General features: G+C 41.9%; 1 protein-coding gene and 1 long non-coding RNA gene across 2 annotated transcripts in view; one reads left to right on the plus strand and one right to left on the minus strand.

The window, feature by feature from the left end:
• LOC104146120 (uncharacterized) overlaps positions 1-24431 on the plus strand; it is a 32560-nt gene extending 8129 nt beyond the window's left edge. The window contains exons 2-4 of the long non-coding RNA XR_011139098.1: positions 8231-8301; positions 23182-23342; positions 23533-24431. This is a non-coding gene — a long non-coding RNA (uncharacterized lncRNA). The remainder of the gene's footprint in view (positions 1-8230; positions 8302-23181; positions 23343-23532) is intronic.
• On the minus strand, positions 710-26648 carry RIPK1 (receptor interacting serine/threonine kinase 1). The gene is made up of 12 exons (XM_068931971.1): positions 26538-26648; positions 21413-21624; positions 19524-19677; positions 18878-19015; positions 16245-16473; positions 15221-15370; positions 13979-14055; positions 9745-9835; positions 6957-7523; positions 5236-5316; positions 3604-3753; positions 710-2797 (listed from the first exon to the last, which is right to left on the minus strand). Exons 2-12 carry the CDS (start codon positions 21562-21564, stop codon positions 2502-2504), a joined length of 2085 nt encoding a protein of 694 aa, XP_068788072.1. The 5' UTR covers positions 21565-21624; positions 26538-26648; the 3' UTR covers positions 710-2501.
• Positions 26649-27236: the final 588 nt, after the last annotated feature.

Raw genomic sequence — 27236 nt, forward strand, 5'->3', positions numbered from 1 at the left:
ACATGCTGCAAGGAGCACTTTTTGCAGAAGCTCTTGAGATCAGGCTGAGGAAGGGACGGGAGGAAAAGAAAAGGCCTGGAGGGCACAAGAATCCAGAGGAGAAAGCCCTCCTAGGCGCTAGGGAGCTCTCATGCAGACGTTTGTACTAGATGCATCTTCTTTCTATTCCCGTCTTGAAAAACATCATAAAATATTCTTGTTCATAGGTGGACTAATTCAACCACTGTGTATTTTCCTCTAGGAGAAACCAAGAGAAAGAGATTTGCTGTTTTAGTGTTTTGGCCCTGGCTTGCATGCCACCCATGAGGCTGGTAACTTGCCAGGTTGATGGGAAATCACTATTCTATCCGCTCTTTGCTTCTTTCTTTTCCATCAAAGGATAGCCGATCTGCACCTATAATAAATCTTTCCTCCTTGCCCTCATTTTTTTCTTGCATTTTTGATCTACCGTGGACAGGTCACTTTTTAAAGATCAACTCCACTGTTCATTTCTTGGGGTGAAGTGGGAAGCCACGTAAGCTCGTACAAGCTGGGCCCTCTGCCATACTAAAAGTTTGTAGATTTTAAGGCCAGAGGAGGGCACTAGCTCATTTCACTGGACCTCCTGTACACCACCAGCTTTTCCAGTTCACCCAGTTAAATTCGTATGAAGACCTACAGTCTCCGTTTCCTCCCTTGCCTTTGACTAAATCAGTCTGCTACCAGAGGATAATGTCTGTTATGTTTTTCTTGTAGTGAGGAGTTAACAGGAAATTTGGCACATTTCAAAGTCAAAGCAATAAGACAATGCAGTAACTTCTGAGGAATGAAAATACAAATGTCAGTATGTGGCAAATACTGATGCACCCCGAGGCTCAACAGAAAAAGTAGTATGGGTTTTAGCATGCATTAAAAATATATAAATGCTCCAGTACCTGGGGGGGGGGGAGGGGATGACACACCCTTCACACTAATTTCTACTGAAATCTCCGATTCTGGACCTTCGTTTCTAACATTGCCTTATGCTAAGTAGCTTTAAAGCCAACCCAAGTATGCTGGCACTTGTGATGATCTCACTTTTATTGTGCTTTTTTTTAAAATGGTGGCTGCTCTATCAAACAGCAGAAAGCCTTTCAGACTAGGCTGTTATTAAACTATTAGCTTTTTGACATCAACTAGAACTTAATGAACACTTACTGCTTGCTCTAGAGCCAAAAGAAGAATGACCTGGCCTAGACGATTTGCTGGCAGTATTTATTGGTTTGATTGAAGTCAGAGGTGCTGCCCTTCTTAGGCACAGCTTGACATAATGATTCTTTGGGCATAAAAACTTACAGCACAATAATTTTTCCCTTGTAGATTTTGCACACTAAAATCATGTCAATACTTGTAAATTAAAGAGTGGAAGGAACACTCCCAGGCACTGGGACATGATCACCTACGCTACAGTGTTCCCCAGCACAACTTTGGCACTGTGAAAGAGCCCTCAGTCAAATGATTCCTGAGCATGCCACAATGTTTTGAAGCTTAAAAGAATTTGTTCTCCTGACAGCAGGCTGCTGCATTCTAGTTAACCTTAGTGCCCAGGAGGATTTCCATTCTCATTTAATTTACTAGCGTAAATGCAGCCTAAGAGATTCAGCAATTTGTAAGTTCCTAGCCCCAGCATGAGTAGGATATGGAATAAAATACTTCCCCTTCTTCCCAAAGGTTATATATTCCCAAGTTTTTACTAGGGATTGCATAGTGATTGAATTTGCTTTTCATCATTTCATAAAGCACACCAGAGATTTATCATGCTAAATCTTCTCTACTAAGCAATGTCAAATCTAACGCAAGATTAATGGAACAGTATCCAGAAGAGTCAAAGAAGAGTATTTTTGTTAATTGTGCTCCTGCTTCTTTAGCCAATAATCATATTGACGATGCATAGTTCTAGACCCCTCTATTTAATAAACATCATAAAAAGAGGTTTTAAAATAATATCCTATCAACCTACAGGAATCTGGAGTAGTATTCTTGTAAGTATTGGCACTTAGAAAAAATTAAGAGTTAATTTTGCTTTCTGTCCAAGGCTTTCAAACAGTGAGCCAGTCTTCGACATATTCTTATGGCTCTGTTAGCTTTGCTGAAATGACAGGCTTTTGTTCAGAACTGAACTGAACAAGGGTACCAGCATGTTTCAAAACAGAAGTCTAAAAAGGTTGTATAAAAGAAACAGAAATTCTCCTTGAATCCATATTATCATGTCACTATGGAATTGTGTTGCTGTTGTCATCTTCGTACAATCATTTTAACCAACAGGAAAATGCCCATTTTCTTTTATCCCCGAAAGACCTAATTATCTTGACATAGACATTTTGAGTTACTGGAGGTCTTTGCTGAAAACCGCTTGGCAGAAAAATCTGTTCCAAAAAGGAAAAGTCTGTGCAAAACAGGGAAGCTCCAGAAAGTCTGTTCAGAATTATTATTTCCTATTGGAAAGTATTCCGGAAAAAAATACCTTCCTTTCCCGTCGGTTCTCAGTCAACCTGCTCCTCATTCATTTGCATCAGACTAGTAAGGAGATCCAGTCTTTGGCAGCCAAAGAGGGCTTTGGCAAGTTTTCCAACTGTGGCGCCTTTGGAGCCTTCCCTCATTACCCACTTAAGCAGCATTTGGTAAACTTTTTCTTTCAGTCCATCTCGTTCATAGTCATGATCAATTTCATCAATCTCTGGATCACAAAAGCCCAGTTTACGAGCACAGTGTTTCCACTGTTTAGCCAACTTTTCTCTCACTAGATTCAGATGCTTCTCAGAGAGGACAGTATTATTGTCTGCAAAAAGAAAAAAGTGTAAGAAAAGAGCATGGTTTACGATTTCTTCTACTCCCCTCACTATCTCCATTTTTCTTCCCAAACTATTTATTGGTAATAGTGGGAGGCAGAGTTTTCTGGATATAATCAAAAGCGGGCTTCATAGAGGCAGTGTTACTGAATACCTGCAGAAAAGGCACTCATTGTCAGAACTCATGTATTCACAAATCAGGTGTTGCCCTTGCTTTTTGATATGAGACTACCATAGGTTGTCAGTTAAACATCTGCAAAATTGAGAGGCTCCTTCGGAGTACTTATGAAGCGTGGCTGATGTCTCTGTGATGTCTTTTATGCTCTTGGACACTATTAATCTGTTTACTTAGGAATTCACAGGGATAATTTAACCCAATCCTGAAAATATATTAAATTTTTAAATCTTCCAATTTCTACCAAACTGAAATACTAAAACTACAAGTCAGGTGAGGGCCACCAATCCGGACCCTGCTTCTATTGAATTTCCTGTCATTATTGCTTGGTTCTTGATGCCACACATTCCATACTTGCATTTGGTTTCTCATATGAGATCATGAAACTACTGGACAAGTGAGATCCCCCGTTAGTATTACAGAAGAGTATTATCATAAACTATTACTTGCTTTTTTTCAGGGTTGGGTATTATGCTACATAGCTGAGAAGGACCCAAGCAGTTATTTTTCAGGTATTGGAGGGAGAAAGCTGTACTGCTTTCACATATTCCAAAACAAATGATTCTCACAGGCACACTATAAGGGGAGAATACTTCAAAAATAGGGAGATATTTCTCTTACCAAATATACCCATTGCTTCATAATAGGAATAAGATGTTTCTGCGACAGGAGATGTGCTTATGTGTTGATTCTGCTCTTCAATCTTCATGTGATTGTAGGATCCGATTTGAATTCCAGTACTGTTACTTATGTTGTATTTAATTGAATCTTCTGTATAAGGGAAATCAGGGAAACCAACACAAATTTATCAACAACTGCATATGGTTCCACGTGTCAAGAAGTAATACGTGAAGGGTAAGGAGGAAGCTTGCAGTAATCACAAAAGTGATTAAATGCTTTTACTGCATTTGAAGTAGAAATGGCCATTTACTGGTAACTGTGAGCGTATTTTCATTTTGCAGTGTGACATTAATGTACTTCAGTGAAAAGTCTGTCCTATTCTATGTTGAAGTGCCATAACCAAGCCTCATATGCTAGTAGTTACTAGATTGTAAATACTGTGCCCTGCACTTCAAGACTGCATAAAAACAGCCCCACTTTTTCTTTGATAACATCCTCAGGAGGTCAGCCTTTACTTGAAAGTGCTTCTCATTTTACAAATACTCAGTTTTGAAGCCTTACTTTTGCCTCTCAGGTTTAGTTTTCATAGATGCAAGTCCAGGTTTATGCTTATGATTTCAAAGTTCTATGAGAGTACAAAAAATCATCTTTGTTTGCTCACGAGTCTTCCATACCCCACATTCTGCTAGGGTGTCTTGCTGGCATCGCTTTCTTTCACAATGTACCTCACTCCTGTTATAAAGAAATGGAGTGCTCGCTTTTACCTATTTGTACAGAAAATGAAGTCTTTGTTTCAACAACCTTTTTGAAGATTTTTTTGTCCGCTCCGCTAGAACATTTTCTAAGACACCTTACGAAATACACCTGTACATTTATTTGAAGGCCTGTATCCTCAGAGCAACAGAAGCTGACAGGTACATGCACCAACGGGCGAACAAATGCACAGCTAAATGGTATGCACCTCCAGGAGTTTGCATCTACAGTCCACTTGCAGTTGACTACCTAATCTGGTGTCTTTTGCTTGCAGTTGTCCAACGTGCATGCCCTGAATAAAATTAAATGCCTAGAATTTGTCCTGTTCGGTGACATGAGTTTTCTATTCCCCTGATAATGTTTGCCAAACTCTACTTGGATAATCGTCTGTTAAATGTTCTAATGCTAGTCTAAATGGCAAATATCACAGCGTATATCTAAATCTGAAGTACAGACACTTCAAATGATAGACCCAGTTCTCTATTTAGCCACCCAAATGGATGGTTAGATGCACAAAAACCCTTGTTATGCATTCCACTGCAGTCTGATGCACAGAAATCTGTGGTCACATATGAAAACCTGACTAAATGCATTTAGTATTTGTCCAGGGGATAGGACAAAGCCTTCATTTTCTTAAATGCTATCTTATGTCAGAGGGGATAAAGTTCTTAATCCATCAAATACACATTCAGCTGTGAATACAGGTCCTGCTAGAGACAAGAATTAATTCTAGATACTGGTACTGCTAACTTCTGCTATAGTTAGAGCTATTAAGCATTCACATAAAGTATTTGAAGGTCCTGAAGATACTTGCTTTCCTGCTCAAGATGCAACGCATACCCTGTGGGCTACCAAGACAGATAAGGCTACAGCACTTGCCTGTGTTTATTCTGGGTAACTGAGGTGCACTAGGATAGTATGTAAAAGTTCCCCTTGGGAAAGAATGTGAATCCTTTTTACCTAAACAAAGAGAAAAAACAAAAATGCAGATAACATTATGTATTTTTAAAAAATGCAAACATACGTAGGAACGACTGTAATATTTGTAATAGTATGAGTACATTCTGCTGCTGTATGCAAAAAGACAGGAAGCTTTTTAATTAACAGGACTTTATCTCCTTTAATAACTCTTATTAAAGTAACTACCCTCACCATGGTTTGCTCAGTGACTAACCGCAAAGTAACCACCTGTGGCCCAGACAGGAGGATGGTGTTCCACGCAGGTGCATGAATACCAGGCTAGAAGATGGCCGCACAGGATCAGAGCATAGTTACGGACTGAGGTGCCCCGTATCAGGTATTCATATTTGAAAATTCCAAACCAAGAAGGCTCCCAAACAGGCTGCTGCTGCTTCCAGCTGTTGGGGACAGTTATATCCAGCAGAGATGTAACTTTCTGCTCAGGGTATTAATTTCTTAGGACGCCCCCAGAGGAGCTCTGGCAATTCATGTTGGGCCAGTAAGAGCGACTGGGTTATAGTCACCCAGCAAGTCAATGGAAGAGCTACTGTGCAGGTTCTCTGAATCTCAGACTGACATCTCCTGTCCCATTGCGTGCTTATTAACTTCCTTCTTTTTTCTTTTTAAAGGATGTTATTTTATTAGTGATGTTCTAATCCTTGCTTCCTGACATGACAGCTCTCAGATTCATGTCATAAGTAACCTCATGTGAGCAACTAATCACAAACCCTGCTTACATAATTTAACAGAATGGCATCTTTGTGCCATTATGCCTGTCAACAAGCCATTGATTTCCTTGTGAGAAGCTCTGGAAAGGAATGCCCCACTAGAAATATTCAGTATCTAGTAGAAGCAGACTAACATATCTCATACTGTAGTAGGAGCATCCAGTTCCTAAAAGGTAAGTCATAAATGCCTCTGGTTACTGACCACTCGTTTTTACTTTTTTCTAAATTCTCAGTATTCTCTTCTTGCTTTGCTTCCATACCTTGCTATGCCATAGTTCACTAGCAAATACTGAGAGAAGCTCCGCAATAGCACTGGACAAAGCTCTCCAGGGTATCCAGTTATGAGTCCTGGTTCCCAGTTGGCCCCCTGAACTCAGGAATCTCATACTTTGCTACAGATTAAGCTAAAAAAGATCTACTTTCTGAAAGACTACAAACGTATGAGTAAATTCTAGGTTCTGCCCATACATGGTGTGAATGTTACATTCAGTGAGTTAAAAGTACTTTTTTGCTTTCCTAGCATAATTGGTGACAGCTCTTGGTTTTGATGCTCTCACCATAGCTGCTGCAGCTGTTGTCTGCTATTATTAAGTTGGTAGCTAAAGAGTTAGACACTGGATCTGATGCTCCTCTATTACACTGGTGATTTAGAAATGATTCATTTGAAGTTAACAGTCTGAGATCAGTGAAAGCAGGTATAAGGAAATCAAAACCAGAGCATTTTAGTGACCTGAAGTGACATTAAATAAACAAAGAGAACTTGATGAAATACGTAAGCCCTTGTTCTATCATGGATCAGCGTTAGCAATAAGCAGGTTGTTGCATAAGCTACAAAACAATCATGGCCATTTCATTTTTAAGAGAACAAGTGTGTTTTCAGACCCAGAGGGTTTGAGGGAGGAGGAGTCTTACCTGTATCTGTGTCTGTATTCTTAGGATGCCAATTTACAGTGCTCTGTAACTGCGGGTTTGGGCCAGATTCAGGCACAGGAGGTTTGTTTAGGCTAAATGAACTGGCTGAGCATGATCCACAGAGATCTTCTGTATTTCCTGCTAGGAAACTGTTAGGGTTTGGCCCATAAAAATTATCTAAATTTCCCCATGTTGGTGCTGTTGCAGCTGGTTGTGGCCGAAAATAAGGATTAGTGTTTGATCCTGTGTTTTCAACTCTTGGATAGAGTTCGCTCCTTTGTGGAGCATGAGATGGCTTTGCAAATGGATCATAGGAAACCCTTCGTCTCCTTTCCTCCTCTCTCATTTCAGGAGTGTACGCTACAGGTGGAACTACTGATTTATCCATCCAGCTGCCAAACATATGGTAGTTGTATTCATGCTGAAGTTTTCTTTCCAGATTCTCGGTGGACACAAATGAGGTCTCACAACTCTCAACAGGCTGGTTCTCAGAAGAGGCAGCAAACAGGGCTTCATTCACCTGGCTGGTCACGGGGCCCTGAGAGCTGTGTAGAGAATTAGGCTGATCTGTAAGGGAGGAAAATTAAATATTTGAAATACATAACTTGTTGCAATGACACTGGAATCAACACATCTATTCTTAATATTAGGTAATTTGTTAAATGTGAAAACATAACATCACTTCTAGCATAAGCTGTGTTTTATTTTATAATGCCTTTATAGGGAAGGATTACAGATTTACATTTACAACGCACAAGCTTATTTAAGCTATCAGCGTCAAAATCTCTTTCACTCTAGCGGCGTCAGAATTCACTGCATACTCTGGTTATATTGATGTCAAGTTCTCAACCACTGCAGCAAAAAGTTCAATCAGTGCAAAATTGGAGTGTAACGCAATGGTGAATAGGACCCACTGTAACAGGTGTTACTTCATACAGCATAAAAAAATTTGTCATTAAAGTCATGTTTTCCAAAAAATTATGCAAAATATCACTTCTGGGTAGTTCATGAGCCTTGATTAATCCTTTTTATTTTATCTCGTTTATTCTTCAGAGTATCAAAGAATATGTTTTCACAAGTAACATCTACCAGATAAAATGGAGTTTGTGTCACCTAAATCTTTCAAACTAACTCTCAGCATCAAAGAAAGCTCTACTTCAGTGCTGAACTGGACTGTTTTGAGTTCTGACCTAGATCATGTTGCAGAATTTCAGGACTAAACAAGAACGTAAAAATCTGCTTATCATTCCCTGCTTTTGTTTTTTTAAATGCAGGACTGAAGAGGCTTTCTTAAAGAGTTCTGAAATCTTCAACATTGTCTAGAAAATCCTGTGCATTGCTGAAGGTAAGGGATGCTCACAAACCACTGTAAAAGTAGAGCATAAAGTGTGTGTTTCTAATTAGCTCAGATAATGCCAGTGAACTGTTGATCTTCAAATTACATGAATTCAGTCCAGATTAGGCAGGACCAAAACTATTTCCTTTTGATGGCTGCATACTAGTACACCTTCAGTTTGACTTGCTCTACTTCTACTGTTACCACTGCTAGAGGAGGAGTGGGAGGAATAAGCTAATGCAGAAACAACCTCATCAAAAATGGCAGCTATTAGCAATTTGAAATTATCATAATGGCATCCATTCTCCAGAGTAAGCTTGAGATATATGAGCAGGTCCTCCCTCTGCAATATCTTTCACTACTACTATCTGAGTAATGCCCATTGACTGGAGAAAAAATTGACTTTGACTGACAGGCTGACAAGACAGCATCTTTCTGCAGCATAGATCCACAATAAAACCTTTCATATTTGAAGCACAAGAGCAACTGTAATCTGCTGCTGTCACATTTGACTATTTCTGAGAAAGAAATTTAACTATACTCATTTAAAAACATAACAGTGGGGCTGCCCTACTAAATCCATTAGTTCACCTGAAGAATAGTTATTGGAAGCGTAGCTTTGGAGAAGATTTAACAGTTGCATGTTACAGTTTAATGTCATTCTCTTAAAACTATCTGTAAAATGGTATGAGTAAACTTAGCAGCATTTCATTTCTACTGAATTTCCTATGCTGCCTGTAAGTCAGTGTTGCAAATAAGATCCTATATCCTTTGTCACTAAGAAACTTTGGTGAAAGAATTCCAGACATGCTACCACACAACTTTAATTACATCATGACATATTAATGAGATAGCTCTGTAAAACTGTGAAGCACGCAACTCAAGCAAGTCTTGACAGAAAATACGACAGGAGGAGAGAAGACTCATCTATCAGTACTCCTCAGACAGATTCCATAGAGAGCAAGCTCATAAACAAAGCAGTCCTTTCTAATCCTGTGTCCTAGCTGTATGCGGGACATTCGTATTAAAGGTTGGAGTGGGAAAAAGAAAAGTCTTCACGGAACTGAAGCCTGCAGAAAATGCAAAAGTTTGTTGGCATGACTAAAGAAAAGGGAAGAAAGATCAAGTATGAAAAGCAAGTATCAAAGTAGCCCCTGAAAAATCAAACGTAAAAGGGAATTTTCTGCATGGGAGATGAAAGCAGAAGAATGTAAAGTAAAAGCTTCAAACCATAGATGCTGGAAATTTTGAAACAGTGACTATGACTTTTGGGAGTCTAGGAACAAATTCAATCTTTTCAGTGAATACAATTCTCTCTGATGTCCTGAATAACTGCGTCTGTTCATAAACACCTACTGGTAAAATTCCTCATAAATTCTATATGTTCACAACTTTATCTTAAGCAGAATATGCGGCATAATGATGCGCTAGTAAGTGACTGAGAACACTTACCTACTTGACCATTACTGGAATCTTCTGTTACAGCATCTATTTGAAGGGATTGCATCCTGTTCAGCAATTCATTTGGCTCAGGCCACATTTTCTGCACATAAGAAAGAACAAATGATCAAGTTATAGGTGACGGTTTAACGAAAGGGAATACCTTTGCGGTAGGAAAGAGCACATCTTTTCAGCGAAGTGACCTGAATGAACAACTCCATCCTCTCTCAGAGAGCACAGCCTGGCAGCCTGGCACTGCTTTGCTGCAGATGAACAAAACCTGTTCCCAATGAAGGGAGGAAGGACTGCAATGCAACTGCAATATATGATCCTCTGAGTCGGCCAAATGATACCCTTACCTACACGAGCATGAGTTTGTTCCACATGTAGTGTTTTTGGATTGAAAGGATTAGTCTGCCTTCTGCTTAACAGCCAGACTCTTCTGCAAGCAATCCCAGTGAGAGAAGGCTGCTGATGTAAAGGTCACAAATATGTATCCTGTTTTGTGGATCTGTATGTAGTTAAGTACATCCATCTACAGGGCTGAGGGGAGGGGCAGTTTCACATTCAGGTATAGCCAAACTGATTTTTACATAGAGTATCAGGAGTTTAGAGCAATTCTTCAGAAAGATGCAGCACAATTTCCGCTCGGTAATGCCTTATCTTCACTACAGTCAAGGCAAACTCCATTCCTATTCTACTGTTTTGATGTCCCCCATATTCATCTTACAAAACAAAACAAAACAATCCCTCAAATTCATCAGTGACCTGGACGAACGGACAGAGTGCACCCTCAGCAAGTGTGCTGATGATACAAAACTGGGGGGAGTGGCTGACACACCAGAGGGCCGTGCTGCCATTCAGAGGGACCTGGACAGGCTGGAGAGCTGGGCAGAGCGGAACTTCCTGAGCAAGTGCAGGATCCTGCACCTAGGGAGGAATAACCCCCATGTATTAGTACAGGCTGGGGGCTGACCTCCTGGAAAGCAGCTCTGCAGAGGGCCAGGTAGTCCTGGTGAACCAAGCCGACCATGAGCCAGCAACACGCCCTTGTGGCCAAGAAGGCCAATGGTATCCTGGGCTGCATTAGGAAGGGCATTGCCAGCCGATTGAGGGAGGTGATCCTGCCCCTCTACTCAGCCCTGGGGAGGCCTCACCTGGAGTACTGTGTCCAGTTCTGGGCTCCCCCGTATAGTGGAGATATGAAGCTATGGCAGCAAGTACAGCGAAGGGCTACTAAGATGATTAAGGCACTAGAGCATCTCTCCTATGAGGAAAAGCTGAGAGAGCTGGGACTGTTTAGTCTGAAGAAGAGAAGACTGAGGAGGGATCTTGTCAATGCAATGCATTTAAATATCTGAAGGGAATGTGTCAATAGGATGAGGCCAGACATTTTTCAGTGGTGCCCACTGATAATGATGAGGGGCAATGGGCACAAACTGAAGTAGAAAAACTTCTCGACTGTGAGGGTGACCGAGCACTGGAACAGGTTGCCCAGGGAGGTCATGGAGTCTCCGTTCTCGGAGATATTATTCAAAAGCTGTCCGGACATGGTCCTGGGCCACCTGCTCTAGCTGACCCTGCTGGAGAAGGGGTTTGGACTGGACGATCTTTAAAGGTCCCTTCAAACCTCAACCGTTCTGTGATTCTGTTATCCTCTACTAAAATAATGCTTACATACACTGGAATAATAATCAATACTACACAGAAACTCAAACAAATTTTTACTTGCAGAAATGATTTCTCAATTTCACTTTGTGCTTCTTGTTTCAAAATAACTTTTTAGAAGTCATTGCTGCTTTTTTTTTTTTTTTTTTTTGAAATTAAACCCAGGAAGTACTTTCATAGATTAAAAATCAACAACCACTCATCTCTTCCCAAAGGAAAAGATGAAGTTCTAAAGCTCGTTACAACCTTAGGTCCTCAGATTTTACTCGAGTAACTAGTGACACATTTCATAATTAGTTAGCAGGCTTTCAGTTAGGAGGCTGTGGACTCTGTCTCCTTGCTTGCAAGTGAAAAAAAATGGCTATGCCCAAACCCTCCAACTCATGAACCTAACAAAGGTGAGCTAGCAGCTCACCGCATTGTCTTGCCTGGACGCTATGTTCGCTTTCTGTGCCCCTCACCTGTGTGCCGTGATATGAACAGAGGCTCTCCTTACTGAGAAAGTAACAGATTTGTAGCCCATTTTCTAAGTAGTCATTTGGTCCCTATGACTGAGGAGGAGTATTTGCAGAGAGCTAATGTAGCCAGTGTAACTGGTCTCAATCCTCATCCTGATTTGAGGCTGACATCATAAAACAGAGATACATACTTCACATCATGTTTGGCCAAGTGAGTCCAGGAAATCTATTATTTGTTTCATCATCTTAATTTTGCAAAACTTTACTGTCTTGCTAAACAGGCACTGGTGCTTCATAAACATTACCCATGTTTTCCAAACCAGAAACTTTAATTTCCACAGTTGCAGACTTTGTGACAGAAGGAAGCACTTTAAAGAAAACTGTAAAAGAATTGTTTCACAAAGGAAGTTTTCTTTTTTTCTTAATTAAAATAACTGGGTGTCTACTCTTTGGAGCCTCACATTACTGCAAAGATTAAGCTGCTAACGCCAGGAGTTCTCACTGCTAGCTGTCAACTAGCAAATCTGTAATAAAAAGCTTCCATGACCAGCCGAAATCATTAATCAAGAAGTACTCTGATCATTATTTTCTGTTAGGAAATCATTCTTTTTATCATGATTTGTAAACCTACATCCAGAGAAAGCAGAGGGACTAACTCAAACACAGGAAAAATAGTTGTCTTCAAATTTCCCATGTTTTTGGTACTGTTGTGTAGCTTCATGGTCTCAACCCAGCTGGGACTCACTAGATGCTGTCCAAACACAGGACAAACTTACATGTATTTAAAACAAACCAAAAAAAATGTATAGGATTTTTCACGCTTACTCTAAATCAGACACTGCCACTTTGAATCTCCGAGAATAAACATTTTACTCCATGAAGGGACCTCAGCAGGTCTCTAGTTCAACCTTCTGCTCAAAGCAGGGTCAGCTATGGGATCACACCAGGTTGCTCAGGGCTTTGTCCAGTCACGTCTTGAAAACCTCCAAGGACGGAGACTGTGCAACCTCCCTGGACTACCTGCTCCACTGCTTGACTGTCCTCGTGGGAAAAGTTTTTTCCCCCTCATTTCCAGTCTGAACCTCTCTTATTTCAATTTATGCCCTCTGTCTCTCATCCTCCACTATGCATAGCTTTTCTCAATAAACTCCTTACAGGTACTGGGGGGCTGCTGTTAGGTCCTCCCAAAGCCATCTCATCTCTGAGCGCCAGTCTCTCAGCCTCTCCTCACAGCAAGTTCTCTAGCTCCTTGAAAATCTTGGGGACCTCTGCTGAACTCACTCCAGGTGCCAACGTCTTCCTTGTATTAGGGGCTCAACACTGAACACAGCATTCAGCCGAGTGCTGAGTAGAGGGGAATAACTGCTCCCCTCAACCTGCTAGCCTTGTTGCTGTAGCCACAAGGATGCTGTTGCCCTGCCTGGCTGCCAGGGTGCACTGCTGGCTCATGCTCAGCTAGCTTGCTGCCCACCACTACCCCAATGCCTTCCCAGCAGTACTGCTCTCTGGCCCAGCAGCCCCCAGCCTGTACTGCTGCCAGGGGTTTTTCCTTTCCAGATGCAGGAGGCTGCATTTGTACTTTCCTAGTTTCGTAAGGTTCCTATCAATCCATTCCTCCAGTCTGCAGCTGGCAGCCCTGCCCTCAAACGTATTTACTGGTTCCCCAGTTTGGTGTCATTTGCAAACATGGTGACAGTGCACTCCACCTCCCCCAGGTCATTGATAAAGGTGTCAACCAGGGCAGGTCCCAGCACAAACTCCTGCATTATCCCAATTATTACTGGCCTCCAGGTAAAGTAGGACCCATTAACCACTGCTGTTAGAGCCCCATCATCCAACTAGTTTTTAATCCATCTGGTTGTCCACCCCTCCAGACTATATAACATCCTAACTTGGATACCAGAATATTGTGGGAGCTGGTGTCAAAAGCCTTGCTAAAGTTGAGGTAAATGATATCCACTACTCTCCCTCATCCACAAATCCAGACATTTTATCCCAGAAGGCAATCAGGTTGGTCAGCCGTGATTAGCGTCAGAGTGGCAGAATCTGGCCATATACTGGGGGTGGGGAGAAGGAATATGGGGAAATGGATACCTTAAAGAACTTAGGAAGTTACTCACTTTTATCTTCATCAGATCATCTTCAACATTTTTTTCTAATTTTTGATAGTAAAATGGCTTGTAGTTTTGACAAATTTCTGCAAAAAGAAGAGAGCTAGGTGAAAGCGGTTTTCAAAGGAAAATACAAGTAATTATATCATTTAACAGTTTTGATGTATGAAGTCAGCAACAGCAGTACACACACATATATATTACATATATATGTGGAACCTGTGTTCACATGGCTAGTTTAGCCTTAATACAGTAACAAGAACAGGATGATTTCTAGGGATTTTTTTTGTTACTGTTCTTGTTGTACTGCTTTTTAAAGTAAAAGTGCTCAGTTTATGATCTGTGGCTAACAGCCCCTTCCATTGACTTGACTGGCCACCACTGTTTAGACACATTCAATTGCATTTAGCTATTTGATAAACAACTATCATATCTTTACTAAAAATTGAATTATTGAAAGAATTTACAAACATGGTAAATATCAGTCTTTTGCAGACGGAAAAGTCAGACACTGAAACCTACTGCAAAGCATAAACTTAATCCATTAGCAGTATATTGTGCAGGTGAAATATGGAAGTAGTAGATAGGTTTCTCCTGGTATAACAATTTCCTATCAACATTAAGTATGTTCCTGCTGCATATTAAGTTCTTGGCACCCCTATCTAAATCAAAAACTCCATTTCCTGTTACATGTAGTTTTTTCTTTTTTCTCACTGTATATTAAGGCAGAGAGAAAAGACAGGAAGAAGAGATCAAGAACAGTGGCTTATATCGCTGAATGCTCTTAGTCTCCTTCCCATACGATTCAATCTAATGTTAAGACTTTTACTGACTTCAATTGCTTTGGGATCTTAGCTAGTCAAAGGCTACTGCATTGCTCATGAAAGGCTAAACTGGGATAGCTTTTGAAGCAAGTTCTACAGGACATTTTCTCAGTCATACCTAACACGTACTAAGTCCCCTCACATTAGCCTTTCTGTAAAATTTAGAAGGAAGATCATGCTACACTAAAGTGTCATCAGCAGGTATAGCGTCTCAGCTCTATCCAGTCAGCAGAATTCTTAATCTTTAAATGCTTGACCAAATACCATTTTTTGGTCAGAGTACTGAGAGTAGACTATAGTAGGTATGTAAGTGGATTTTTTTTTTTAAATAAAAAAATTGCATTTTAAGAGAAAAACACTCAAGTTTGTTTTGGTATATTATAGATTACTGATGGATATGTAACAAAAATAATCCCTAATGTTTTACCTGCAAAGGTTGGCCGTTTCTCTGGATTTTGCTCCCAGCATTGTTTCATTAAGTCAATAATTTCCTTTGGACATTTCTCAGTAATCTCTTGTATGTCCGGTCTGTTTCCATGAATGATGCCAAAGCAAATCTGAGCTTCATTTATACCATCTGAAAAATAAAATTTCATATCAGATCCTGATCATAGGTTCTGCTATCCCAAAGAGTCACCTCTTTCTCAGTAAAAGATATAGTGAAGTAGCTTCCTAGGTGTTTGCGGATATGGTAAATGAAGATTTCAAAGATAGATGTCCAAGTTGCATCTACAAATCGCTCGCATCAAAATGTTCACTCAGTGAATTTGAAACCAGTGCACTAACTTCTAAGGATCAGAAAATTATTTTAAGCCTAATGGACTTACTTATAAAAAAGTAAGACATGCTCAATGCGAGTAAGGGTTACAGATCTAGATGTCCAGAACCTGAATCTCTGCACTGAGTAAGAACACAGAGATGGCCACACGGACAACAACTAGCCGTTTAGTTAGTAAAAAATCATTCAAAATGATAAGCACATGTTACTACTCTGGAATTCCAAGCTCTGCTCAGACTGTTCTATGTGACCACTTCAGCATATTTTGAGAAATCAGCACCACACAGCTGAGAAGCAATAGCTGAATGTGTGTACAGTCCTGGTAAAAGCAAAAAGAACTGTGATCAGCCCATATTAGGAAACAGCATACATCAACTTTTGTCTAACCCCTGCCACTGAGTCAGGTTTATGACCACACTATGTGGATATGAATAGATTATGCGTTCAAGCTTGGGCTCACGCCTGCATTTCAAATACAATGAAGATATCCTTGTCTGCACTTAAAAGTCAGGGATGATGAAACTATGCCTTTTGCTAGCCATCAGCTGCTGAGTAGGAGCTTTTCTTTCGCATAGGCAAGTTAATCTACTAATATTTATTTTATAACTTTAAATTAAAAATGTCTAGCATGTAATGTTAATTTTGCGATGCAGGCTTTTTGCAGCTGACTTACGTTCATACGGCTCTTTGTCAGCAAAAATTGCCCACATCACTATGCCAAAGCTGTAAACGTCTGACTTCTCCACAGGTTTTACATTAACAGAGCGTAAGTGCTCTGGGGCCATATAGAAAAGAGTCCCAGCATTCGTCTGGGAAGTGCTCTTGATTTGCTTTTGTCGGATAGTTTCTTCTTTGGTCAGCCGACTCCAGTTCTTAAAGGAGGCAACACCAAGATCTGCAATCTGGAAAACAAGACACATCATATTTACTGCTGTGATGGATAGGAGATAAACAAGTATTTCACACATTCCTAATGAATAGCTGATGATAATTTAACTAAAAATGAAACACTGCAAAAAATGCAGCTACAAGAAAGGAAATTAAACAATTTGCCATTGTATCTTTTATTTTTTTTGCCTAATTCAAATAACACTGCCAAATGAGAACCATTAGTCTGAACTACCATTAGAAACTTAACCCCATGGGGAGCAACATCACAGTGCAAACAAAAGTTTGTTTTTGCTCACGTTGACAATCACATTCAAAACCTGCTTGAAGTGCCTTCTGCTGAAGGCAGAACAGAAGATCCATATGGGAAGAAGCCAAGATTCAAATTCAGAAGCAATCTATAAGACAGTATATCTCCCTCTCCCCCCATTCCCTTTCCAATTGGGTTCCTTTTAACTAGACCTCCTTAGACCTTCCTACAGAAGGGGGGCAAAAGAGGATCTAAGCTGGTGTGATGTATGCTAAAGAGAGATGAAAAAGCATATAAGTTAATGGAATAACTTATGCAATGGAGTAAGTTCAAGCGGGGATATCTGAATATTGTAGGCTTGACAAGGTGACTTAATTGAACACTTACAAGTGCAGTTTTACAGCAACTAGATTAATGGCTGATGCTGAAGGAGATAATCCTTCCCACCCTTCCCCACGGCCTCTTGCTATGTGCTCCCTCTGCTCCTCCTGTTCCAGCACTGACACTTACTGGACACTGAGAAGACCTGGTACAAGAAGCTCAACCAGCTTGCTAAACCAAGTGCTACCCAACAGAAGGGTAGCACTGCCAAAAAGGTAGAATGTAATCTGCTGCTTTGGCTTCCTAAATTTTGTGGGGGTGGGTTGGTGGTCAGACTAGCACCAGTGCTAACGCAAGGGAACAGGAAGGAGGTCAACAGGACAGACAAAATGGAAAAAAAAAAAAGGGACTGTCTCTCTCAGCCACAGGATGCTTTTAAATTGAGTTAGTTGTGTAACCCAGTCTTACCTGATACAACTGAGGTGACACCCTGCCCTACTTCTCAGTTGTTTTTCTTGTATATCTTTCTTGTTGCCTCCAGCTACCCTATTGTTCCTTTAGGGTTTCTGAAGCTTTGGGCCAACCTTAGATGTGAGGTGCTCAGTAGAAGAGGAAAACTTAAGTTACAACCTGCTGAGGAAGCAGCAGTCCAAGTTCCTGTCTGCAAGCGAGAGGATATCTGATAGGATAGAGGAAGACTTGACAGAAACCTTTGACGACTTGCAGTTTCCTAGAACAACTGATTTCCTTTATAAATGTTAGCAATGTTAGACATGTTCAAGCAGGCAGATCATCCAACAGCTACCTTGAATGATATTTATCAAGCTGCTCAAGGAAGTCTAATTTGTTTTTGAATTTGATCCTGGGTTCCAGCTCAGTTTGTCATACAGTATAACAATAGGCTAGTTTGGTTCTGTGCATGTAAGCAACCTGAAAACTAAGAAAAAGTCCAGTTTACATTTTAAGTCGATAAAGAGTTTTTCTTTCTTTTTTTTTTTTTCCAAAACGCAACCCAGCTTACATCTCTCATCTGCAAGATGCTCATACAGCACTATGATCTGCTATTATCTTAACCCTGTTAACTAATTTATGAATGAGAAATATCAAACGACAGAACTCTCTTCACAGGAATTCACTCAATAGTTTCATATTGTAACCGAGGTGTCTATTTCACAACTCACCTTGACCAGAAACAGGACATTTGATGAGGATTGCTGCAAATTCTACTCAGGTTTATTCAGCAGTAGGCTCTACATGCATGAGTCCTGATCCAAAAAACCCACTGAAGTTAATAGAAGGGCTTTGGAACAGGCTTATAAAGCCACCCTTTGAAGGAGTCTCCTGCTGCTTTTTTTTTTGTAGCTGCTCGCTGTCATTTAAAAATGAAGACTAAGGGAAAAAGAGGGAGACAAAAGAAGAAAAGATAATAGGCAAAAGAAAGAAAGAAATAAAATGAAGGCGGTAAAGGCAGGAGGAGAAATTACAGCAATATAAGACAAAAGACACGATATTTTATTGTGGTTCAATCACTGCGTGTTAAGGTTTGCGTTGTCTTTTTAGATGTTTTATTATTTGTAGTTCATTAATTCTCAACAGTTTTATTCATTCTTTTTAATAGCCCTAGTGATTTTTTTTCATGGATAGGGGGAAGAAAGGAAGATAGAGAAGATTATGCAAACTGCAGGCTCAGAGGCTGTATAGGCTGCCATACTCTGCTAACACTGCCTTAGCAATAGCTCGCTGGACTACAGGAGTTCATCTATGAATCAGGAATACTAACCACTGTAGCTGAACTGGGCTCTTTAAGCCAGATCACCAGCTTTCTTCATTTACATTCTAAAAAGTACCTTAATGTGGAAGTCCGTGTCCACAAGGATGTTTTCTGGTTTTAGGTCTTTATGTACTAAGCCTTGCTCGTGTAGATAAAGCATTCCTTCTGTGATCTCCAGCACAAAACGCCCTTTCACTGATAAAGGCATCGAGAGCTAAAATGAAGAACAAAAATACTGTCCATTAAAAAAAAGCGCTGCTATAACCACTACAACCTTTAAATCTAAAGTCTTTAAGATAGCTTCTTTCTCTCTCAGTCCCACGCAGTACCTCTGCTCAAGCTGCAGTAATTAAAAAAAACCAAAGTCCTCTTGGATCTAAATTCTTACATCAAAATAAATCGAGAGCCACTCCACGTTTACATGAGTGTTCTTGTAACACAAATTCTCCAAATCTCTCTACAAATACACTCCAACTCTGAACTATATAACTGTGGTCTGCTCCACTGTGTTGAATACGAGAGCCACAGCCGTTCTCTGCTTTTACAATCTGCTGTCTTTAGAGAAGGCAGGGCTGCCATTGGCCATTTAAAAGAGATAAGGGGGTCAGAAACTAAAGGCTCCATCCTTTGGAGACTGAAGTAACATGCTGCCTCCTTCAAACATCTTATCAACTCTAAGTAGCATAAGGATTCTGTAATTAATGAATCAATTTACTGCTCACTTTCTGTAGAGCTTTCATCAAGTTCCCCCGGTCCACATACTCCATTACAAGTGAGTAGTTTCCATCTTCCAAAATTATACCTAGCAGTTTTACAACACGGTCATGCTGCAGTTTGTGCATAATCCTGCCTTCTTCAAGGAGGGAAGCATTATATCTGCAAAACAGAAATTGTATCAGATATAGATGTCAGGCTAGAAAGAACATAGAAATGAAAATGCTGTTGATTCGTAATTGAAAATAACGGTCAAAAATGTCAGTGTCCTTAGAGCCATTGTAAGATGAATCAGACCTTTGGTTGGTTTTGAACTGGTACAGTTTTACCCACTTCAGGTTATATTCTCTGAGTCTCTTCCCCAATGCCTTGTACAGAGGATCCCTACAGACTGTGCGCAGTCTGATGTTAGGGCCTGCTTTTCAGAAATTGCATAAGCACACATTTCATAAGCACACTGCTGGTTGCGTACATCCAAATCCCTGAATTGGGGTGGGATAAGGGACAGGGAGGTCTTAAAGAGCTGCTGGAGAAGCAGGATCAGGACAATTTCTACTTTTAGACATACTAAGTCTTGTACAGGAAAGTACAAAAGTCTCTTTCCCAAAGGGCTGGTATTCATGTTCACTTTTGAAATGGATTCATTACAGAGGGATCCACCCCTTATACTGGAGTACTGGTTTAGGATGAATTCAAAACCTAACTGGTCACCTGCACCTCTGTACGACTCATTAATTCTCACAGGTGCAAAGCTTGGAGCCCAATAAGGGTGTTAAAATAGGGCTGTAGCCATTTTTTGAATGGCAGAAGGGATGGTATTCTGATTATTACTACTGCTCTAAGTCACAGTGCAAGAGGAAGTAGTAAAATCTCGAGGCTATGTTGCTTACTACTGCTTTCCTACCCTGTGACTTAAAAGGAAACTGCTTTTTCCTGCTGTGGCACTAGAGAAGATGGCAGTTGTTTTGCTTGTACTAGGCCCAGTTACAAGTTTGCTTAAGACTTTTGGTTCAAAGCTTTAAGGAATAACGAACTTATTAAGAGCTTGGGTAGTGAGAGAGTAAAAAAACAGAAAGAGGGCCAAAAAAATCTGGCAGGCTTCTGGAGAAAAAGTGTCTATTTTAAATGCTTTTTGCCCCAAAGCAACAGGGCAGTCTGTGGACTATCAGAATCTCTTAATTCACTTTCTACTACTGTTCAAATTAAAAACCCACCTGGTATCATTTATGTTTCATAATCCAAACTAGAAGAATGTGAGTCTTCATCTCTCTAGTGGATAACTCATGGGAGTTTTAGGATTGTTATGGCTGTGAGGTAGTAGAGCTAGAACATGACCTGAATCCATTGAAACCAACAGCTAATTCTATTCTTGAGTTAAATGAGTGGGCTTGGCTCACGCTCCTGCTCAAGGGAGAAAGGATTATATTCTTGGTATAACAGATGGGGGCTCTGAGTTCTCCTGATGGCTTATGTATGTTTAGTTCCTACTGGACATCTGCAGTTGCACAACTGAACTGAAAATTAATCTGCAAGCTTAAAAATAGCATGTACCTGCTGCTGAGTCCTTAAGCCTTCAAGAGGTCCCCTGACTCTTTAACAAATCACATCGATAGTGCTCATGTTACAAAGAAAACAGAAATCTTACCGTTAAGAATGAGGTAAAACTACAAAAGTTGGCTTGTGAGTCAAGAAAAAAAGAAAACTTGCAGGACAGTTGCTAATACTGTATTAGAGTATACTAGAGATTATATAGAGTATATTAGAGATACAGTATCTCCTCAGTCCAGAGATTTTAAGTGGTAACACTCTATTAGGATTAATCTCCATGGAATTTAGAGGATTCTTTAGTCTGCCTGAATGATCTAAATTAGAACTAAGATCCTTTTCTGTAACTTACTCAGTGCGCTGGGGTCCTGTATACACTGTTTTTAATACCACATATCCATGCTTCCTGTGAAAGCATAAAGAAATTCTTCCAAATCCTCCAGCATCTAATTGTTGCTTTTCAAGCAAATCCTGGGTGTTCATGTGAATATCTTCCAGTGACATGTTTGCAGTCTTCGCGGCTTAGTGATTACAACAAAATAAAATACCCTACAGGTCCTGGATCTGTAACACAAAGGATGAAAAGAAAATGTCATTACCCAGTATTTAGCTATTCCACTACATAAGTGTCTATGCAAGGAGTGGGACAAGCGTATATTCTTGTGACCCTTAAAAACTAGATAGGTGACAAAGGGCCTTAGTTTGAAACCAAAGATTCTGTGGATCTCATAGGATCAGACCTAAAGATCACAAAGAATGATTAATCTTGTCAATCCATTACAGTTATATTAAGCCAATGCAAAACCATGTATTTATCTGTGGATCTCAAAGTGCTGTTAATAAATGGTTCTTATCCTTCTAATATACAGTAGATCAGCACTGTTTTTACACTCTACACATGCAAAAATTAAAAACCAGGAAAGTCAAGAGCCATGTTTCCAAAGGTATATAATAGCTAATGATTCTGACAGGTAGCTCATGACGTTTTCTAAAGTGCCTGAGCATGGACCTGCAGATGCCTAGAGGCTTACAAAACTCTTTAAGCTTCATTTTAGGCATCTTTGAAAATCCAGTTTTAAAGAGTTTGCTTGAAGGTAAAGAAGGTGTCTCTGGAGGACAAAGGAAAGAGCTCAGTTTTTATGAAAAACGTATTTTCCCAGTTGCGCAAATTTAAGGAAAAAAATGCTGGGAAGGACTGTGGTGGGGACACAAGGCAGCTTCCCCCTCAAAAAGAAGGGGAACAAAGAAAATGTGATGGTTTGCAGTAAATGCTGCTAAATGCACCAAAAGACTGAGGGCTTGGGGAAGTCTATGAAGTGGGTAGATAGGTAAAGCCCAGAAAAATTCTAAGCTCTTGAAAAAACTGTGATGGTCTCTTGCCCATGTCTCTCATGAGGTAAAATCTTAAAAGAAGGCTAGGCAGCCCAGCCTGCACCTGCTGCACACGTTAACAGGCTGAGCTGCTAGTATAGGTACAAACTACAAGCTCTGTCTTATCTTCACTAAACCTTCACCTTAAGCACTTTACATCAGGTAAGGAAAATGTTTTCTGAGAAAAGAAAGTCCAAGGAACTATAAAAGGGTGGTTCAGCTTCTATTCCTTTTGGATGACTATGACACAAATATACAGGGCTGGGAAGAAGGCACCATTTCAAAGTGCAACTATCAGCAACAGTAGATTAGCTCGCTCAGGTAACTAAGACCTCTAAATGAGATAGAAAAGGAATTCTCAAATTTTTCAGAGCAACAAGCTACTGCTAAGTCTTGTGAACTGCTGTCCACCTGTATCATCATGTCTCTAACCAAAAAGACCGTTTAACACAGTTAAGAACATCAGCTGCAGCCCAATTGCTATGGCCTCCTTCTGGAGACTGGGGACTAAGGAGCTCGGGAAAAAAGCCTGTAAAGGAGTGGGTGTGTGAGGGAAGAGAGGAGAGGGGAAAAGGAAGGGCAGAGAGCATGTTAGTGTGCAAGTCTAGAAACTGGCTAGTCATTTCAGTACTGATAAGCCAAAACGGGAAAGAGTAAGGCTAATTAAAAAAAAGGCTTGAGCCCTCAGGAAGCAGAAGGTAAGAGCTTCTTCTTCTAAGTATATACGCTCTATGGGTTGTTGTTCTATAGACAGGAAATGTCCTCTCCGCATCCAGAGCAGCGTGCTCCCTCCAAGATCTTCTTGCTTGCCTTTCCTGGTTTTGAAAGGATGAAGTTCTTCTTTTGCTGAAGTGCCAGCCTGCCTTAGGAGCACAGGACTGAGGATATGGCAGCATTCATTGGGTAAGCAGGTAAGGCTTGCCACACCTAACAGCTGTTGGGGGTGGTGGTGTGTTTTGTTTTGGTTTTTTAGTTGCTTTACAGTTAATCGAATAGCTATGCAACAAATGACTCATAGCAGCGCCAAGAACACCCAGTGCTGCTCTTGTAGGTGAGCTCTGGTCTCCACTGAGGTTGCTGGTAATGTTCTGGCTTTCTTAGGTGTGACGTACAGACTGCTGTGAAGATGAGCCTGCTACAAGTACAAAGGCCTAAATTCAGTCACGAGACTTAAACATGACATGGAATAACACCTTCCTTGTGTATCTGGGGTCTCTCTTTCAAGTATTAGTTCAAAGTCACATATCTATAGTAATTTTTGCATAATAATGGTAATTATGCATCTAGCTAGTAATTACTCAGGACAGAACCACATATTCTGTCCTTATGATCATGCAAATACACTAGATATATATTTCAGAAAGCTAAATCCCTAAAGTTACATTAATGCTATCGATAGCTTGGGGTTACCTGACAGTCATTACTATATAACTTAATGAAAAGCAGCCCTGCCCCAAACTACAGCAACACTCTTCCTATATAAATTGCTAATGCATTTTCCCATCAAGCCATAATTAGTCACCATGAACGCTGAAATGAACTGGATAACATTCAACATAGGAGATTTTCTCACACTGGGGCAAAAAACCCTCCATTGGGCATGTTCTAGTATTAGGATGTTACTAACTTTTCTTTTTTAAAGTAGAAAGTACTCTAAGAACTTTGAACCAAAGATTTGCTTCAAGCCCAAAGGGTTTTTTTAGGATGGACATCACAGGGAAGCAATTTCTGGCACGGTTTTTAAGGAAAGACTGCTTACTTTGGTATATTACTTCACTGATATTACTTGGGAATGTCAGATAATAGAGAAATCAAGGAGGAGAGCTCCAAGGCTCAAGTCCAGTCCAAGTTTACTGCTTTTTATTACGATACATGATTTTTCAAATCTATCCTTAGTAGCTATGATACTTCAGGATAAGCATTATATATCCGTGATATTATATAATGAGTATACTGAGTGAACAGGAATTTTGAAGTTAGTTCAGCCTAACCTCACACAAGCTAAGCATACTTACAGCGTTTAGTTTGTGTTCTATAGGGTCCCCTTCATCTGTACACTTGGTTGATCACTAAGCAAATTATTTTTTAACACGATGTTCTGAACAGCTTTATTAAGTTGGTTTACTTTTAAGAAGTGTCAACATGTACTACAAAAATTTGGAATACTGGCTGCTAGAAGAGGGGAAGATTTGCCCAGTAATACGTTTGGGTGTTCTTTAGAGAAGGATAACAGTGTAACGTGGGTTTGTGGCTTTTCTTTTTAACATCATGGGTTATGTTCCCTCCACTGGCCCCCAAAGGGCCCAGAAACTCCCAAAATTGTGACCTGATCATTAGAGGTCATTTGGGTCTGATCGTCATTCAAAAGTAATTTGCTTCATTTTAACAAATTGTTACTGATCTGATACAGATCTCAGGTAGCCTGCACAATTAAGGGGGACTGCTAAGGGTATTAGCACAGTAATATGAAGAAAGATTATATAGTGATAATGGCTGCACTTGTGGTCTAGTTACACTAGTAATGCAAAGTTTCTTGAGAGTTAATACAGGATGTTCTAATACAAGATATTATCAGAAAAAGTGGACAAGTTTGCAGGCACCAAAACTCTTGGTCACTTCAAGGTATCAATTATGAAGAGAAGAGAATAACAAACAGGAAACAAAACCTGTAGCACTAACACGCGTAAAATGCTGCACACTTGGTGAAGACGTTTCAAAAGATGTCAGTGCATCACAGCTATATCACTGTAACCTTGATGACCCATTCAGTCTAAACCTTTCCCTTCTGCTAGGATTTTTTTTCCACTGCTGCACTTGTTGGCTCAGGGATGAACTTTTCTTTTGGAAACAGCAAAGAAAATATTTGTGTCATCTCAACAGCAAGCCACAGCTGGGATTCTACAGGAATACAAGGACGGACCAAGACAAGGGAGACAAAGATGCCAATTAAAAGGGGCTGAGATTCTTTGGTAGAACCAGAATACGGCAGAGGAAGGCAGAAAGAGGAAAGAACAAGGATTGTGCAGGGGTTTGCACCAGTCATATTTTGTAATAATTAGTTACAATTTAGGATAGAAGCGCTCATAAAAATGCATGTTCTTATATGCGAATTAGAGTAAGCCATTTCAGTAGAGTACCATCTTACACTGGTATGACCCTGTCAGAGGAAGGCACTAGCTGCTACCAAACAGCTTTCTACCAGAAACATGCTCTCAAACTAATTTCCCATCACCCAGATCCCATCACACTGATGCAGAGAAACACTTGAGCAAAATGCCACCTCTGGACCTTACTACCAGGGAGGCTCTGGTTTAACAAGTTATTTCCTAGTGTGAAAACACAGCTTTAGCAAATCCCTTCTTAGCTCAAAAAGCCTTAAAGAGCCTGTCCGGAACGAGGTGGCTATAGCCCAGCGCAGTTCAGGGAACCACCACGAACCAGGGCCCAGTCCCGCAAGGTGCCGAACGCCGCAGCACCAACAGTCAGGGGGAAACGATGCGCCCAGCCCCGAGGCCAGGCCTCTGCCTCAGACGCAGCTTCAGCCTAAGCGCCCCAAACCGCAGCCGAAGCGCACTGAAGCATAGAGCAAACGTCCTGCGAGGCGAGCACGAAATAAACGTGCGGCTTCAGCAGCAGATGCAATTCTGAGAAACCCTAACGGGAGCCTTCTCGAGCCTAGTTCCTTGTCGGCCAGCTTGACATCTCCTCCTCCTTCTCCTCCTCGCAGCTTCCTGTAAGGCGGCCGCGCTCAGGCCTCCCCGCCTCGCACGCACCGCTTCCCCGGGGCTTTCCCCGCCGCCCGCTTCCCCGGGCTCCGCTCTGCCCCGCGGGCCCCGACGGCGAAAACCCTCTGCTCGACGCGGCCGCCGCAGCGAGCGGGCGGGCGGCCGGGCGGGGGCCCCGCGGGGCCGCTCTCCCCACCGCGGGCAGCAGGTGGCCGCGGCCCGCGGCAGCAGCCCCCACTCCCTCCCCCGCCGCCGCCTCTGCAACTGGGAGCCCGCGCGGGACTTCCGGTTTCGGCGGCCGGTTCCCCCGGGCCGAGCCGGGCCGAGCCGGGCCGAGCCGGGCCGGCCGGGGCTCCCTCCCGCCCCGCGGGGCGGCCTTACCTCCCCGCGCCCTGCGCGGCCGCTCGCCGCGCCGCCGCCTTCCGCCAGCGGGCCGAGGGGCGCGGCGGCGGGCAGCGCCTGTGCGCGGCGGCGTGCGCGCCTTCCCGCCCCCTGCGGCCGGCCGGCCCCGCGCTGCCGCCGGCAGGAGGTTTGGGCCGCTTGGCCTGCCGCTGCCGCCGCCTCGGCGCTCGCCCAGCCCAGCCCGGCCGGGCTGCGCCTGCTCGGAAGCGGAGGGCGCGCCGCCCGCCGGGCCGCCGCCGCCGCCGCCCGCGAAGCCGCCGCGCGCCCGCTGGCCCGGGAGCGTGCGGAATGAGCCCGCCCGGGCTGGGAAAGCGCGTGTGCCACCCGCGCCCCGCTCCGCCCTCGCCGCGCAGCCGGCGCCCCGGGGAGAAGCACGGACCCGAAGTACTGTACTGCCCGCGTCTGGGCACACGGCTACCAGATAACCTGTCGGAGTTACCGCGGCTGACAGCCGTTGCGGGAGGGCCTGCAGTTGGTGCATGGCGGGACTGCAGCTCTTTGGTGTGGTTTTAGGGCCTACGAGGCAGTTTCTTGTTCAGGAAGATGGAGGCAGGAGCTTCTGCTCGCTAAGAGAGTACTCATAGTAGGTAACAGTCCTGCGGAAGCAGGTGGAGGAAAGGTGTAACCTAAAAGGACCTCTGTAAACCATCTAGTCCATCCTCTTGCTCTGCAGAGGTG

This window comes from Struthio camelus, chromosome 2, assembly GCF_040807025.1.
Source record: "Struthio camelus isolate bStrCam1 chromosome 2, bStrCam1.hap1, whole genome shotgun sequence".
In the NCBI taxonomy this organism is placed as follows: Eukaryota; Metazoa; Chordata; class Aves; order Struthioniformes; family Struthionidae; genus Struthio; species Struthio camelus.

What these genes read in the sequence shown, in the direction of transcription:
- RIPK1 (XM_068931971.1), bottom strand. Translation starts at nt 21,564, where the DNA reads ATGTCACTGGAAGATATTCACATGAACACCCAGGATTTGCTTGAAAAG. An exon ending in ACACGGACTTCCACATTAAG is followed by an intron (nt 16,474 to 18,877) that starts GTACTTTTTAGA and finishes CTTGTTTTCCAG; the next exon opens with ATTGCAGATCTTGGTGTTGC. An exon ending in ATGATCTGATGAAGATAAAA is followed by an intron (nt 9,836 to 13,978) that starts GTGAGTAACTTC and finishes TCTTATGTGCAG; the next exon opens with AAAATGTGGCCTGAGCCAAA.